This window comes from Fusarium oxysporum, chromosome 7 (genome assembly GCF_000149955.1).
Source record: "Fusarium oxysporum f. sp. lycopersici 4287 chromosome 7, whole genome shotgun sequence".
NCBI classification, from domain to species: domain Eukaryota; kingdom Fungi; phylum Ascomycota; class Sordariomycetes; order Hypocreales; family Nectriaceae; genus Fusarium; species Fusarium oxysporum.
In genome coordinates, this window is record NC_030992.1 from 3,050,507 (window position 1) to 3,066,301 (window position 15,795).

Sequence of the window (15,795 nt, forward strand, 5' to 3'; positions counted from 1 at the left end):
GGCTGTGTATAAGATGATAGTATGATCGTTTCAATTTTATGGTATGCTGATGAATAGACTATATAATGCAGTATTGAAACCAAGGTGTATAGAGATTACATCAGAGGTAGACTTGGAAACACTGGTCCAAAAGCCTACGGCCTTGGTAAGTTCTATCTACAGCTCATAGCGGAATTCTTTGTTCTCCAGATCCGTCAAATCCAGAAACTCATGGTTCTCTTCCACTCCGTACTGATCACCCAACGCAGCCTTCTCGGCATCCCTCTTCTTATTCCTTTGATTAAAGACCCATCTCATGACTAGCAAGTCAATGGTGCAAAGGAAGTAAATGATGCAGATGGAAATTTTGGCGGGGAGATATCGTGGTCCATCACGAGCTTGAAAGGTGTGAGGTGAGATGATGTTTCCAACAGTATATGCGATAGTTCCGATACATGAGACGGTGATTTTCTTGGTAGAGCCAGCGACGTTGGAGCTTTGTAGTCCTAGAATAGTGGTCCAGCCAATGGGAATGCCTCCAGTTGTGTAGTATCCAATAAGGGCGGGAACCTTTTCAGTGGTTGCCATTAAGATGGCTCCGATGATAGCAGGGATATGACCAGCAATGCAAAAGAACAACCGTTGTCTTGTCTTCATAGCTCCATAAGTCAGGCCAATCAGGAAGACGATCTCCCAAGCTCCGAGGGGAGTGACCAACAACAGAGACTCCTCATTGGTATATCCCATACCTTTGACAAGAATATTTCCGAAGCTGGTAGCAATAGAGTTCGGAATGTTGGCAGCAAAGACCCAGAAGGCATATAGCCAAGTCATGCTATCAGTCAAGGCCTCCTTAACATGAGCCCACTTGAATGTCTGAGTACCAATGCCCTGCACATTTCCTCGAATGCGCTCAAGATGCATGGCTTTCTTCTCTTTATCCAGAAATCCAGCGACTGCAGGAGAGTCTGGCATGATGAACCAGAAACTGATTCCAACCACAACAGTGAGGAGACCAAGAACAAGGAAGATAACTTGCCATCCTTTCAGAGCAGCGTTTGGATCTTTGCCAACATGCGTTGCAACACCGTAAGCAAAATATCCACCAAACATCTGAGCGGCACCACAGACAGAAAACCAAATGCCAACTCGAAAAGCTTGTTCTTCTTTCGTGTACCATTGGGATGTGAAAAGGACCCATGCTGGGACAATGGCGGCTTCGAGGGCACCAAGAAAGAATCGACAGGCTAGAAGACCACTGAAATTGTGGCATGCAGCCATACAAGCGAGAGTCACGCCCCAAAGTGTAACGTTAACTGAGACGTATTTCGCGAGAGGGAATACTTGGAGAAGACGAACGGTAGGGAATTGAAAGCCGAGTTGACCGAAGAAGAAAATCGAAGCGACCCAGTTGAACTCATTTCCCTTGAGACCAGTTGATTGTTGGATGCCAGTAACGCTTGCGTAAGAGACTGCAGTCTTGTCGATGTACTGTAAGAAGTAGACAGTACAAATGAGAGGCATGATATGAGTATCGATGCGGCGGATGAGTCGTTTGTTGGCTTTGGCATCGAAAGGTCGACTGATTCCGCCCGTTTCATTCAACAAGTCAAGGGCAGCATCTGCCCCGTCTCTGTGGGCATGATGGTCATGCTTTTGAATGTCATTTACATCAGCATGGGTATTTTTGACCGAGTTGTCAGAAGAGTTTGGTTCATCAGCCCCAATGGGAGCGGGCTCGATGGCCTTGTCATCCGCCATAGTTCAGCAAGAGAACAGGCGAGTTTGCATGAAAATTAACCGCCATGGTAATCTGTTGGTGGGGTGTGATATTTATATTTTTAATTTGGTGAAAAGAAAATGTCGACATTGCATCCTATTCATTTGAAGCCAACAGGTCCCACGTTGTGTGGAGTGATTTATCAAGGATAATCGCCCCAGCTTCCTATCTTGGTTTATCATGCCCACTCAAATTGACATGTCGACCCATTATCTGAACTTCAGCCAAGCACGTCATTGGGAGCTGAATGGTGTGAGGAAAGATTACACGACTTATTCAAACTCTTCATACAACAGATACGAATCTCTCGATATAGAGTAGTTCATGGCGTTAGTGCCAATATCAGAATCATGGTTTATGAGATACAGGATATAGTGTATACGGCAGAAGTCTACCACTAAAGTGTACTAGCACATTGAACTACGAGTGCTGCAAAAGACTCGTCTTGAACCAATTTTACGGAACAATACATTGGTTAAATGGATTTATCATACCATATATACTATGTCTCAGCTGGTGAACGTTCAACGGACGTCCAACGGCATGCCATCATGGCTGCCAAGGGAAGCAGAACTTCATGATGACCCAAGAATTACCAGAAAGTAGATTTTTGTTGATTTCATGCATCGGGATACAAATTACGAAGCCTAATACGTCTGTGGCGTTTGAGTATCATTTCTCAAACTTCACGGTGCCCGTGAAGAAAGGTCCAATGGCTCGCTGAACATTTTCACGACTGTCCATTGCGGATAAAGAAATATGCCGAGTTCTCATTCAGCAAGAAGCTTGCTTATCCTGCAATTACTATCATTCTTCGGCTTCGTCCTCGCAACAGGCAGCAACTACTTATTGCCTTGTTGTCATTGGATCATGAACGCCACCGAGTTTGGTATAGTGTTATTTTTAACTTCAAGTAACCGCAACAGTGACGATCGACGAAGTTTCACCAATAGTCTTGACCCAAAAGCGCCTCAGCTTACCAGGTCTCATTGAAAGGGCTGAAGCTCAACTTGTACAAAGAAGGGCGTGCTCCCGTTGAATCGGCAACTCAAAGAACCGCTTTCCTGCAATTTTTTATCAACTTTCAAACCTCATAGCTGTCATTTTGAGCACTCACATATCATGCCTCGATATATGATCCTCATCAAAGCTTCTCCAGAAGCTGAAAACCCAACTTCCACTGGAACCGAGATCTTTGAAGAGATGACCACCTTTAACGAAGAGCTTCATGCAGCTGGCGTTCTTCTCTCAGCCGATGGCCTCAGTCCAACCAAAGATGGCTACCGTGTTACATACTCCATGGATGGTCCTGCACAGGTCACCAAGGGGCCTTTTGACGTTGTGAGAGAAGGGCACGTTTGTGGCTGGTGGATTCTCAAGACCAGAGACGGTGAAGAAGCTGTTAGCTGGGCGAAGAGAATTCCTTTCAAGGAGGGCGAGGTTACGGTCAGGAAGATTGCTGAGTTGGTTGACTTTGGGGACAGTGTGACGGATGATGTGAGGGAGAGGGAGAAGAAACTCGCCAAGGAACTGGAGAAGAAGAATGAAGGGAACTAAGAAAGGCAGGTTAGGCTGTACTTGCTGCAATCTTTAGGAGGCAGTGATATTGCTTCCTTACTTCGGAGGAGAGCATCATGTTAGAGGTTGCTTAGATGTCGCTATCTTTACTGGTCATCATTCGCTGTTGCTCCAATGAAACGAAGATATTGTTAATAAAATTCTTGGTATTGAAATGGGTAATTAAGAAACATATCACCGGCTGATCCAATCAACTCCATGCTTTGCTATACAACATCTTGAAACCTTTTTACCCTCAGGTTATACACAATCCCCCTCTACATCCATCTCATTATCAACTAAGGCGCCTCGTGAAGGCCACCAGGTCCCTGGTATCCGTTCTGCGGCGGGTGAACCCAAGGCTGACCAGCCATCTCAGCCGGAGCCTGCTGCGTGGGAGGCTTGTAGTACTCCTGCACAGGCTGGTTCTGCGCACCAACAGGCATCTCACTGGGCGGCGCGTATCCTCCAGCTGTAGCACCTTTGCCCTTTCGGAAATGTCGCCAGAGAAGAAAACCAGCACCGGCGAGCAGGGCAATGCCTCCAATGGTCGCGCCGACCGCCACGCCGGCTACGGCACCAGTGGAGAGGCCTCCATCATCTTTGTCGGATGAAGTGTCTGTTATTGTCTCGGTCGCAGCGTCGGTTGTTGTCGTCTCAGAGAGGGCACCGGTCGATGAAGGACTTGGGAGGGCGGTTGTTGAAGCAAGAGAGGCAGATGTCGTCTCGTCTTTGGGGACAGTAACGTTGAACGCAGCTGAATTGGCGACGATGTCGTTTGTGCCGGATTTGAAGAGGGAGTAGTGGAAAACAGCGTCTCGGTTGTCACCAACTTCTGTAGAGAAACCGCCAAAGTTGACTGTCCAGATAAAACTCGTCGATGTTGTGTTTTCTAGGCATCAGATGTTAGCTGATAGGGGCCTCGGAGAGTCTACTCGCGCGTGTACCTTTCAGCTGGACGAAAAACTGAGTACCGCCGCCAGCGGGAGGATAGTCCTGCCAGAGCAATAGGTTGGTCTCTTCAAGGTCCGTATTCCATTCCACGTTCATGCTATCATCGACATCGTATGTTGGGTTATTCTTCCATCCCGAAGAACCAGATCCTCCAGGGGTAACAAAACTGGTGTCAGCAGCAACTCTGGCGGCAAAGCTGCCCAGCAGTACGGTGAAGGGTAAGATGGCGAGCATTATGTCGTTATAGAGCTTCTCTCAAAGAATATCAGAACTTTCAGCCTCGCGATCCTTAACAAGAGGCTATCACGAGTTTTTGTTGGTCACACAGTCTCAGCAGGCCAAGATGATAAAAGCAGAAGAGAAAAGGTAGTAGAAGGGGAGACACCACGCTGAGTTGCTCAGTCTCTGTTTCATCACTCAGCCCCGATGGGCGAAGATCCATGTCTTAGCGTTGAAGGAGAAATTTTGGGGGCCGGGGTGTTGTCCAGTGAGATGGTGAGATTATAGGTAGGAGTTCCGCTTTCTGACACTCGAGACCACTAGCTCGGATCCTTCTGATACCAAAATTAATTTAATGGCGTGGATTAGGAGCGGATTTATAAGAGACTCCGACTGAGGCTGCAGCGACGGGAAATTGAAATTGAGTTAGTGGCGATAGCACGGATATGTAAAGATACCCAACGGAGGATAGTTTTCGGTTCAATGAGTTGAGACACTGACCAAACCTCCTTATTTAGATGAACTTGTACTGTAATCAGATCTGATCTTTACGTTTAAAGCTTAAAATCAACCGTGTTGTATAGAAATAAACAATTACCGCCATTGAGGGATAAATTCACCAAGCCACGCGATCCAAGCCAGCCAGGCCCAAGTTCGAGCTTAGACGCCCGATGATCCCTGCAGCCAGTCAGCCTTAGCCATGGATATCCATGGGTTCAAGCGCCACTCCGAGGCGTGGCTTCGGGTAGGGCCATGCCAGCCGATGTTGTTTCAGCCATGGAATCAGATGTTGACAACCCTGAAGTGACCAAAAGACGAATTGTTTGGCAGTCTGTTGGGCCCAATATGAGGTTCTAATTAATTTTTATGGTTACAATGACTCAAAGGTGTGCATACGGTCAGGTTACATCTGTAGATAAAATGCTTACAGCATTATGACAGCTGTTCTGTTCCTTGCAGATAAATGAGACGTTGATCTCACGGCATACGCATATCGGGACAACCATTTTTGTCAGCATAAAGGAATGTCATATCATCTTACTCATACTGATCTTCTATCAACATCAAACGTATCTCTACGTGCAACATGCGCTAAAATCAAGCCAAACCAAGAAAGATTTCCGATCACCAGCTCAGAGACGAGAGTTCACCTTCTTCAGTTCTCCTCCATCGGAATCATTCTCACCTAAGATCTCACGAACAAGAGCCCTTCCAGCAGCACGTCCCGAGAAGATACATCCTCCAACAAACGTTCCCTCAAGAGAATTATACCCATGTACACCTCCACCGCCAAAGCCCGCAACTTCACCAGCTGCGTATAGCCCAGGGAACGGGGTGCCGTCTGCTCGCATGACATTGCTATCCAGATTCGTCTCAATACCGCCAAGAGTTTTGCGCGTAAGAATGTTCATCTGCACAGCGATCAAAGGTCCATGGGCCTTGTCAAGGAGTCTATGAGGCGGAGCAACTCGGCTTCGGCGATCAGCCCAGTATGTTCGCGCATTATTAATAAGCATTGCTTGTGCGTCTTTTGAGTATGGGTTGTTAAACTGGCCGTCTCTTGTTTCCACTACCTCTTTGATAGCGTCGAACTCCAGTAGCGGACCATTGCGTTTCTTGGCGAGTTCGTTCATACCGACTACTAAATCTTCCAGGTTATCACGGACAACAAAGTCCTTGCCGTACTTTTGAAAGTTCTGAACAGGGACGGTGCCTTTCTTGCCAAAGATTCGGGTGAGAAGCAGCCAGATGCTCTTATTAGTAACATCGGGATTCTGCTCTGAGCCAGAGAGGGCGAATTCACGGGCGATGATGCTCTGGTCGAGGATGAACCAGGTGTAGTCATATCCCGTGCTGCAGATATACTTTAACGTCGCAAGGGTATCGGAACCTGGGTAGAGGAATGGTGGCAGTCGCTTGCCAGTTGCATCGAGCCAAAGAGATGAAGGGGCAGGGAGGACTCTAATACCATGGTCTGGCCAGATGGGGTTCCAATTCTGAAGACCTTCAGTGTAATGCCACATTCGGTCGCGGTTGATGACGTTCGCGCCGGCATCTTCGGATATACCGATCATGCGCCCATCAACATGATGGGGAACACCAACGACGAAGGTCTCTGGGATCTTGGGACCTAATCTCTCGACAGGCCATGCAGCCTTGACGGCATCGACATTTCCTCCAATGCCGCCTGAAGAAACGACAACTGCTGAGCCGTAAATTTCAAACTTGTCTTTTTCGACCCGGTTCGACTTGACTCCACGGGCAGCATCATCATCTTCCAGAATTGTGCCTCGTACTCCAACAGCACGTCCGTTGTCGTCGATGATCAACTCATCAACTCTGTGTCTGAACTTGAAGGTGACGATGCCCTTCTCTGCGGCTTTCTTGACAGGGTCTGCAAAGACCTTGACGACCTCTGGTCCTGTACCCCAGCTAACATGGAATCTTGGAACAGAATTTCCATGGCCATCTGCAGTACCATCACCTCTCTCAGCCCATCCAACATTCATCAAGAAGCCGAGGCCTCTCGCCCTGACATAATCCTCCATCTCATCGGTGGCGAAATCCACGAAGGCTTTGGCCCACTTACGGGGCCAGTAATCCTCCTTTTCACGATCAAATCTCGCTGAGCCCATCCAATCTCTATACGCCAATTCCTTTGAGTCTTTGATTCCCATTCTTCGCTGATACGAAGAATCGACCATGAACACACCACCCAGCGACCAAAAAGCTTGTCCGCCGATGTTGTTTTCATTTTCTTGATCGACCAACAGAACTGGGACTTTGCGCTCTGAGAGTTCAAAGGCTGCGACGAGGCCAGCCAGGCCAGCGCCGACAATGATGACGGGTTGTTTCTCTTGAGGAGCCATAATTAAATTGAGTGATTATGTTTTGGAAAAGAGAAGGAAGCGGCGCAGACGCGCAGAATATGAATACGGAGGTTCGGGACGCGCGGGGTTGGATCACCCCGAATAGAGTTGGTCTACCCTTGTCGATGCCTCGGCTCATAGAACATGCGCCAAGCCACAGTCGCAGATGCAAGGAATGCAAGACTTTAAGATAGACGCGGCACTTCACACGGGATACAATAATTGGACAATGGCATAATCGGAAGATTATAAACTTTACTTAGTCTCGTTCATCAATTACGCGTTTATACGACCTCAGGTATCCGGGTTCCCAAATTCAAACTCAACGCCGATCTCCAGAGCACTTCTAAATATCAATCTCTACAGGTCATAGACCAAGATCAGGCTTCTTGGCCTGCTCGATCTTCAACTTCTTCTCTTCCTCCGAGAGCTTGTCCCACTCAGCGACGTTCTCGTCCCAGAGCCTCACGCACTCCACGTTCCAGTTGCAGTCCTCAACCTGACCGTATGCTGGATGACGATAGCGAGGATGCTTGCTGGGCCAGTTGGAGGCATGGTAGTGGTGTTTAACCAAAGCTCCACGAGAGTCGTGGTTGCCAGAGTCTGAGTGGCCCTGTCCAGCACAAAAGGCCTCGACGTTGAGAACAAGAACCCGACCGACAACTCTGGACTCATCCAGGTTATGGAATAGGTCCCATGTGACCTTTCCACCACGATGATTCTTGCGCATCTGCTCCAGCAAAGCTCCTGTAAAGGCAGAAGGACCAGTGCCGCTGATGACTTGGTCAAATGTAAGCTCGATATCTCCAAGAGCAACCTTTTGTTTCTTTGCTTCAGCCTTGAGCCAGACCATGATGTGCTCGATAAGGTGTAGCATGACTGGTTGGTGAGGCTTTGCAATGATAGTCCATTGGCAGAAAGACTTTGATTTCTTGCCTAGGATAGGATGATCGCTGAACTCGGGCTGATCAATCTCAACACCAACAATCAAGTCAATGTCTCTCTCGTCGTACCGCTCGGGGATAAAACGATGCACAGGTCTCAGCGCTTCGACGTCAATGTCTGCGTAGACACCTCCTTGAGCATACATGATCATGTATCTCAATAGATCAGCCTTGATAATATGCAAGTTGATGCTCTTGTAAAACCTGACAATATCTGGCCGATTTATCGCACTCCCCGCACCAAAGTGCTCCTCCACAAACGCAAGCTCGTTGTCGTCTGTGAGAACTTCATATCGCATTCCAGGGTTCTTATTAACCCACGTCCTTGAGGTGATCAAGTCACGATCCTCAAAGTTTAATGGATCGACTTTCCACGTTTGCCAGATCTTTTGTGGAAACGTGCTAAAGCGTGATGGTGTTGATACAATCTCTTTTTCTTTTCGGAACACGCCGAGGGGGCTGGGTATCGAGTAGAAGATGTCGAAGTTAAGGATGATGAAGAGGACGAGGACACATGCCATGTACAGTGGTATACATCTTTGCATCTGGGCTGGGACTTTGTTTCTGAACTTTGCTGTCGAGGCTGCTAGAGTTGGCGAGCCCAATGGAGTGCCCATCTTGGTATCGTAGCTGTCGGTCTTTGTAACGGTCCACTCAACAGTGGTAGGAGGGATACGAAGGTTAGACGGGATATTTCGACGAGGGCCACTCGCCATGACCTGTAGACGTTTTCACAGGCAAGAAGCTTCTCTGCAGACAAAGCAGAAGAGACACTGAACGAGGAGAGGGAAAAAAGAGTTATCTGCAGATGGAAAATGCAACATGCAGCTGAGCCCTAGAACCCTTAAGTGGAACTCGACGTAACCAAGCTTTTACCAAGAAAAGAACTACGGACCTTTCACAAGACGAGAGAGACGTTTTCTTATCAAATTACCGTCTTGCAGCTGCGGAAGAGGACCGAAGAAGGATTGTGGAGAGAGAATCCATGGCTGACCCCCATGTGATTGTTGTGCATCTCGGCAGGGGTTGAGTAGAGAACTTCCAGGAAAGGCAGCTCCTCCGTAGGATGGGGGGATCGTGGAGGTGGGTTGGAGCGACCTGGGGTACGAGGTCGTGCTTCTGGGGGGATGCGATGGGGCATGGGGTAATTAATTGGCCGAGTTGGTGATGCATCAGAAAGTGAGGTTGTTGGTTGTGAAGAGTCGTCTTAATGTCCAGCTATACCAGTAGTGAAACTCTCTAAGAATAGGTCGCACGTGTGTACAAACTGTAATTGGCAGTATCAAGATCATCATGCCACAGACACTGTGGCTTTAACGTGCCTTGCAGAAGTCTAACTTCAAGCCACCCATAGAATCGTTCTGATATTAGGCATACAACTCCCGCCTTGGCTTGTGATCCGGGGAACGAGCCTCGGATATAGCCCCTGTCCCCAATCCCCGCACACGAACCATTCCCTAATCATACAAGCCTCCCGCCCCAACCCATGAATCCTCATCCATTGTTGGTTGAGTTAATTACTCACTGTGGCTGCCGAATTTCCGTGGTGTCCTAAAGGCGCTTTTACGGAAGGATTCTGCAACGCTGGCCCCCATGTAACATCACGGCGGTGCAACGTCATGAGAACGAAGATATGCCTCCATCGAGATGATGATTTTCTTTTCACGCCGTTGGTCTCCGCACACCAAAAGTCCCAATCCCTGCTTCGTGATAATTACCCCATCTTCAAGGGCCTTGTTTTTTGTTCTTTGTCATATTTTTACACATGCTTTCCTCGGCTTATGATTCTTAGTTGGGGCTTTTCTCCGAGTCGCATATCGGGAGTTGCGGACTACATCAGGTCCCTCGTCTTCATCAATTGAACAGACAACATCTTGAATTGTCAAGATTTCTGTTCCAAAGCCCCAAATCGTCTCAAAATGTCGCCTCGAACAAGTGGTCTCTTGGACAGCGACGACTGGGATGAAGTCAAGACGGACTCAAGCTCAGACTGGACACTTGCAAAGTCCTACTCATCCTGGAAACCAGCGGCTGCAGGCGGCAAACTAAAACACATCATCAACACCACCAGAGCTGCCATTCGCGCCAGAACACGGCCTCTAGAGAACCTCCGTCCAACAGCTTACCTAGACGGTCTCCGAGGTTTCGCAGCTCTTCTCGTATATTTCCATCATCATGAACTTTGGGTACACGACGTCGTTGGCCAGAACGCAATCCTCGAAAATGCCTTTGGCTATGGAGGAAAGCATTACTTTGCATCATTCCCCTTCATAAGGCATTTCTTCACAGGCGGTCATTACGCGGTATCGACATTCTTCATCATCTCAGGCTATGTTCTGTCGCTCAAACCAATGGGCCTTATTCAGTCTGGAGAGCATGCGCAATTGGGCGATGTCATAGCATCTTCGCTCTTCAGGCGCTGGATTCGCCTTTACCTCCCTCTCATCATGTCTATGCTCGTCTACATCACAGTATTACACATATTTGGCGTCTGGGTACGAATCATGACGCAGCAAAAGAGCTGGTACGACGAACTTTGGGCTTTCTATTATGAGTTCAAGAATTTTAGTTTTGTCTTCAAAGAAGGTGGAGAGCCATGGTTGACCTACAACCGCCACTTATGGTCTATCCCCATTGAATTCAAAGGCTCTGTCGTTATCTTTACAGTACAGATGGCGTTCTCTCGATGTTCGAAGAATGCTCGTCTCTGGTGTGAGGCGGGTTTGATCTTCTACTTCATGTACATCGCAGATGGGTCATTCTACTCCATGTTCACGGCTGGTATGCTGCTCTGCGATTTGGATCTTCTTGCCAGCAAGGGCGATCTGCCCCGCTGGATGGCACGTCTAGAACCTGCCAAGGAGTTTATCTTTTACCATCTCCTAATCTTCAGCTTGTTCCTTGGTGGGGTCCCATCTGAGAACCGCAATGTTGAGCAGCTTGCCAAGAACAGGGGTTTCTACTACCTTTCATGGTTCAAGCCTCAAGCAGTGTTTGACTACAAATGGTTCTACCTCTTCTATGCAGCTGTCTTCTTAGTTGCATCTATCCCTCGAATCTTCTGGCTGAAGAGCTTCTTCGAGACGAGATTTTGCCAGTGGCTCGGACGTATCTCGTTCGCTCTATATCTTGTCCACGGCCCAGTGTTATGGACTATTGGCGAGAGACTCTACGTGGCAGCGGGGTGGCAGAACGAGGAGATCATGAAGAACATTCCCCATTGGGCAAACAAGCTAGCCTTGCCGATGTCTGGGCCTTTGGGATTGGAGATCTCATTTCTACTACCTCAGCTGATCCTCGTGCCCTTGACGTTCGGGCTAGCTGACGTCGTGACACGGTTTATCGACACGCCCAGCGTTAAGTTTGCAGCGTGGTTCTATAAGAAGGCGTTGGGGGATCCAACTAGCAAGCAGGCCAAAGCGTAGCATAGATCTTGATGCAGAATAAATCAAGCTTAATTCTTTTCGGTAACATCACATGTGTCATTGCCATGCTAGTCTCAGCTCTCCCACCGTTAGATCTGAGGATATCTACCCTCAGACCTCCGATGTCAGATCGAGTTGGGGCATAATGTCGCATGCTCTTTTTGCTTGTGATTCTCGGCTCACCGCCAAGTGATGGAGGGTCACCTGCATGAGATTGCCGTTGAAGAAGGCAACGGCTTCGTATTACCAAGCCATGTCAGGAACCCCAACCTCTTCTCATTACGCTAATCCCCGCTCCCGCGATTAAGATCTGCACACCTCCACGATCAGAAAGGAACGTCCCCTGTTCAGGAACCTGCGCCGTTGACTAGTGCAATGTCACCCCGCAAAAGTACCTCAGCAGCCTCGGCATGCATATGAAAAATGTGTCGACGTCGAATTGCGGCGGCATTGAATGTCACAATCTGCCAGGTTTTCCCCATCAACCCATCTTCAGCTGCGTAGGGTCCTTGAAATGTCATTGGTCTTTTAGTAAAAAGCCAATTGCCGTGGCTGCATGGATATCACCATCTCCAGACTCCGCATCTCCCGCGTGAATAATCTCTCAGCTCCTCTTCGGCGTAAAGGGTCATCTTACGGTTGACCCCTGTCCACGGAGTGTGGTTCGAATAAGGATTAGTTAAATGACGTACGGCGCAGTCACAGTCACAATCAGCTGCATTGTTATCGTTCAAGGGCTTCACCGGACCCCGCCTGCATCAAACTCCATTCTCCGACACATTCGCTTCTTTACGACGTGCATTGAATGCTTCAAGATGCTCGTCCGAGATTCTCGAAAGCTGGTGCTATTTGTGATACCAGTCTTTCTTCTTGTTATCTTTGCTCTGAAGCTCTATCTTGATCCATCATCTTTTCCTGCCCATGTTCAAGGATGGGTTCCATCGCAGCTGAAGAAGTCACCTGGGGATGAGCAAGAGCTCTTGGCTGACGAAGAACCATCCACAACAAAAGCGTTGCCAGTTCAATCGTCACCGGCTGCCAAGACAGATACGCCAGAAGACAAACCTTTCGGCGAGGGTATCGTTCCTCAAGATGTCAGCGCAACACACATTGAAGTCTTCTCGTTATCTACCAAAGACAAGAAGTTCTTCGAGATTGACTTCAGAGACTTCACTGCTCTCAACCCCAATCTCATCCCCCATCCTACACTGGAAAACACATGGATTGTCGTAGCTCAATGGCTGCAAGAAGGCGGTAATTCACTCTGGTTTGCTGAGCTTGTTTGCAATGCTGCATTCCAAGACGGCGTCCTTCGATGTCTTCACTCACCCACTACTCTGCCTGTCACTGCGACTGTGGGAGGAGACAAATGTCAAGGCGACATGGCATATTTCCATATGAACATGGGTCCACACGATGCACGTGTGTTTTATGGCCCTGATAGGCCTTACACGACATATGGCTCAAACTCCATACACACTTGCTTTGGCCAGTTCGTTCAGGACTTTCGTACACTAACAGGCTGGTCGGGTGATATGGAAAGTCTGGGTGTATTCAGAGTCGGCACTGAGCTTCAAAGACCACTGCCATGGAATGTGGTTGAGAAGAATTGGTTCCTCTTCTGGGATTCTAACGGTAATATGTACACGCACTACGACATCAAGCCTAAGAGGGTGTTTGCCCAAATGAACCCCGATGGCTCAGCTGGTCCTGACCTTGCACCAGCCGCAGCAGGCGATGAGCAATGCCTGGCCAAATATCTCCCCAAACTCCAAACCGACCTCGAGTCCATCCACCAGACCACCAATTCTCTCAAAGTCACCATGTGTCGTCGAGACGAACCCTCTTGTGTCCCTGATGACAGCAACACCTTCATCATGGTGATATACCAGCATAAATCCTACTTCAACTATCACAGTGTGTACGAGCCATATGTTATGCTATTCAAGCAGCAGGCTCCTTTTGAGATTCATGCCATGTCGAGAAAGCCTATTTGGATTCATGGTCGAAAGAAGTATCCCGAGAAGGAGACTTCGGATATGTTTTATGTGACATCTATGAGCTGGAAGAGTCGTGAGCAGAAGTATCATGGATTCATTGGCGACGAGATGTTCCTGGGCTTCGGAGTTGAGGATGTTAGAACTGGTGGAATCGATATAAGGGCAGAGGATCTGTTGAAAGACATGGGCTTATGTTTTGAGGGATAGATATATGTCACTGTATGAATCTATTTAGAGTAGTGGCGAGACGGCTGAATAATATTAATGAATTTTAATGGCCTTAGATCCCGCGGAACGCTCACGATAAATTAGACCATGGATTAGTCTGTTGGATAATGATTCAACAACCTTCATTACGATTACCTAGAGTTTTCTGCCTCGGCAGTCTCGATAATGGCTCTACTCAAGCTGACTATCTCAACTGCGGATAAGCTCCAAGAACAGCCTGTCCTCCTGTATGAATAAAAAGAACATTCTTGCCTTTCAGTCCGCCGCTCTTGGCTGTATGGAGCAGTCCGTTGAAGGCTTTACCCGTATAGACAGGATCAGTCAGAATACCTTCCGCTCTTGCTAGCTCCTTCATTCCATCAGCGGTGCTCTTATTGACCTGTCCATATCCTTCCCCGATATAAGAAGCATCAATTTCAAAGTCGTCTTCCGTGATCTCATCCGGAGACACGCCAATCTTTGAAGCTGCGTTCTTTGCTATGCTCAACACCTTTTCAACAACATCCTCTTTCTTCGGATACAATACCGAAAATCCAATGAGATGCTTCTTAGACCCTGTAATGCCCTGCTTTTGCGCCAACTTGAGGCCTGCGAGTATACCTCCCAGCGTGGAACAAGAACCCGCAACAAGAGCGATGACGTCAAATGTGACGCCGAGCTTTGCTTCTTGTTCAAGCAGTTCAAATGCCCAGCGTGCATAGCCCAAGCCTCCAAGAGGATGCGTGCTCGCCCCAGCTGGGATTGAATAAGGCTTTTGCCCACGACCTTTGAGAATACGGATCACAGTGTCTTCGCTGGTGTCTGGGGCGAAGGTCTCGGCGCCTAGAATTGAGTTTGCTTGGATATTGCCGAGATACTTGTACTCAGCGTCTTGGGATGCAACACGATTGGCCGGATAAAGAGCAACCTTTTTAATCAGTCAATGAGCTTCTGTGACGTTTAGTAACTAACCCACCTTAAGACCAAGTCGAGCCGCAGCAGCAGAAGTTTGACACATGTGGTTTGATTGCAGTCCGCCCGTAGTCACAAGGGTATCGGCTCCCTGCGCGATGGCATCCGCTAAGACATATTCGAGCTTGCGTACTTTATTGCCGGCAAAAGCAAGGCCCGAGTTGCGGTCCTCACGGGCTATCCATAAGCTCGCGCCCCCATCTATAGATGAGCTGAGGCAAGATAATCGCTCGATGTCTGAGGGTCGGTCAAAAAGTAACTGTACCCGAGGAATCTCGGCGAAGGGTGACGGGAGCTTAACCATGATGGCGTTATATCATATGGAGCGAGATCAAAGAATAACAAGTGATATCTGTTGGGGACCGTCTGTTGCTTGGTAACGCTCAAGGACAAAGAGAATTGCCAAAATAAATACAGAGAAGTCCAAAGGGCGTAAATCTGACACTGGGTGCATTATTAAGCAACATCTGCTGCGCTTATGTCAATTGGCGCAATATTCTCAGATAAGTGATCTTCGTCCCTGCATCACGCATATAAAGCAAAAGGTATCACGGCAATAGCCAACGGATTTCCGGTATGAGCTCACTCTGATTGACTGACTACACCAGAATTCGCTCATTTATAGAATCTTGAACAATTTAATATCTTACTGCATGTAACAACCGTGATATTCGAGCTTAATAGTCAATATTTCAGTGACTATTTCCGCAAAGATCTAGAAGGTGTGACTATGATATCACACAAAAATTTGTAGAAGTCTTGAGTAACAGAGATACTTTCGCTATTCGGCCGTGATCTCTCTGAAATCTTCATGGACCAACAATGGGATTATGGAGCATCATAACATACACCCGGACTCACTTATATGGCTCTGAGAGGAAAAGAGTC

At 48.0% G+C, this 15,795-nt stretch overlaps 8 protein-coding genes across 8 annotated transcripts; 3 read left to right on the plus strand and 5 right to left on the minus strand.

Annotated features, from left to right (window-relative positions):
* Positions 1 to 2: 2 nt before the first annotated feature.
* On the minus strand, positions 3 to 1,848 carry FOXG_10369 (uncharacterized protein). The gene has a single exon (XM_018389677.1). The coding sequence runs from the start codon at positions 1,738 to 1,740 to the stop codon at positions 157 to 159; it is 1,584 nt and encodes a 527-aa protein (XP_018247996.1). The 5' UTR covers positions 1,741 to 1,848; the 3' UTR covers positions 3 to 156.
* A 915-nt stretch (positions 1,849 to 2,763) lies between these two features.
* On the minus strand, positions 2,764 to 4,723 carry FOXG_10371 (uncharacterized protein). The gene is made up of 2 exons (XM_018389679.1): positions 4,264 to 4,723; positions 2,764 to 4,208 (listed from the first exon to the last, which is right to left on the minus strand). The coding sequence occupies exons 1-2, from the start codon at positions 4,502 to 4,504 to the stop codon at positions 3,616 to 3,618; spliced, it is 834 nt and encodes a 277-aa protein (XP_018247997.1). The 5' UTR covers positions 4,505 to 4,723; the 3' UTR covers positions 2,764 to 3,615.
* On the plus strand, positions 2,788 to 3,518 carry FOXG_10370 (uncharacterized protein). Its single transcript, XM_018389678.1, has one exon. It carries the CDS (start codon positions 2,882 to 2,884, stop codon positions 3,314 to 3,316), a length of 435 nt encoding a protein of 144 aa, XP_018247998.1. The 5' UTR covers positions 2,788 to 2,881; the 3' UTR covers positions 3,317 to 3,518.
* A 708-nt stretch (positions 4,724 to 5,431) lies between the features above and the next one.
* On the minus strand, positions 5,432 to 7,447 carry FOXG_10372 (uncharacterized protein). The gene has a single exon (XM_018389680.1). The coding sequence runs from the start codon at positions 7,357 to 7,359 to the stop codon at positions 5,623 to 5,625; it is 1,737 nt and encodes a 578-aa protein (XP_018247999.1). The 5' UTR covers positions 7,360 to 7,447; the 3' UTR covers positions 5,432 to 5,622.
* Positions 7,448 to 7,575: 128 nt separating this feature from the next.
* FOXG_10373 (uncharacterized protein) lies at positions 7,576 to 9,420 on the minus strand. Its single transcript, XM_018389681.1, has one exon. It carries the CDS (start codon positions 9,017 to 9,019, stop codon positions 7,727 to 7,729), a length of 1,293 nt encoding a protein of 430 aa, XP_018248000.1. The 5' UTR covers positions 9,020 to 9,420; the 3' UTR covers positions 7,576 to 7,726.
* A 401-nt stretch (positions 9,421 to 9,821) lies between these two features.
* FOXG_10374 (uncharacterized protein) lies at positions 9,822 to 11,777 on the plus strand. Its single transcript, XM_018389682.1, has one exon. The coding sequence runs from the start codon at positions 10,223 to 10,225 to the stop codon at positions 11,726 to 11,728; it is 1,506 nt and encodes a 501-aa protein (XP_018248001.1). The 5' UTR covers positions 9,822 to 10,222; the 3' UTR covers positions 11,729 to 11,777.
* Positions 11,778 to 12,316: 539 nt separating this feature from the next.
* Positions 12,317 to 14,097, plus strand: FOXG_10375 (uncharacterized protein). Its single transcript, XM_018389683.1, has one exon. It carries the CDS (start codon positions 12,412 to 12,414, stop codon positions 13,933 to 13,935), a length of 1,524 nt encoding a protein of 507 aa, XP_018248002.1. The 5' UTR covers positions 12,317 to 12,411; the 3' UTR covers positions 13,936 to 14,097.
* FOXG_10376 (uncharacterized protein) lies at positions 14,053 to 15,326 on the minus strand. The gene is made up of 2 exons (XM_018389684.1): positions 14,912 to 15,326; positions 14,053 to 14,863 (listed from the first exon to the last, which is right to left on the minus strand). The coding sequence occupies exons 1-2, from the start codon at positions 15,209 to 15,211 to the stop codon at positions 14,141 to 14,143; spliced, it is 1,023 nt and encodes a 340-aa protein (XP_018248003.1). The 5' UTR covers positions 15,212 to 15,326; the 3' UTR covers positions 14,053 to 14,140.
* Between the last annotated feature and the right edge of the window lie 469 nt (positions 15,327 to 15,795).

Bases quoted from the DNA above. Each gene is read 5' to 3' on its own strand.
- FOXG_10369 (XM_018389677.1), bottom strand. From the start codon at position 1,740: ATGGCGGATGACAAGGCCATCGAGCCCGCTCCCATTGGGGCTGATGAA.
- FOXG_10370 (XM_018389678.1), top strand. From the start codon at position 2,882: ATGCCTCGATATATGATCCTCATCAAAGCTTCTCCAGAAGCTGAAAAC.
- FOXG_10371 (XM_018389679.1), bottom strand. From the start codon at position 4,504: ATGCTCGCCATCTTACCCTTCACCGTACTGCTGGGCAGCTTTGCCGCC. The intron at 4,209-4,263 runs GTACACGCGCGA...TCTGATGCCTAG, and splicing joins GTTTTTCGTCCAGCTGAAAG to AAAACACAACATCGACGAGT.
- FOXG_10372 (XM_018389680.1), bottom strand. From the start codon at position 7,359: ATGGCTCCTCAAGAGAAACAACCCGTCATCATTGTCGGCGCTGGCCTG.
- FOXG_10373 (XM_018389681.1), bottom strand. From the start codon at position 9,019: ATGGCGAGTGGCCCTCGTCGAAATATCCCGTCTAACCTTCGTATCCCT.
- FOXG_10374 (XM_018389682.1), top strand. From the start codon at position 10,223: ATGTCGCCTCGAACAAGTGGTCTCTTGGACAGCGACGACTGGGATGAA.
- FOXG_10375 (XM_018389683.1), top strand. From the start codon at position 12,412: ATGACGTACGGCGCAGTCACAGTCACAATCAGCTGCATTGTTATCGTT.
- FOXG_10376 (XM_018389684.1), bottom strand. From the start codon at position 15,211: ATGGTTAAGCTCCCGTCACCCTTCGCCGAGATTCCTCGGGTACAGTTA. The intron at 14,864-14,911 runs GTGGGTTAGTTA...CTGATTAAAAAG, and splicing joins CGGCTCGACTTGGTCTTAAG to GTTGCTCTTTATCCGGCCAA.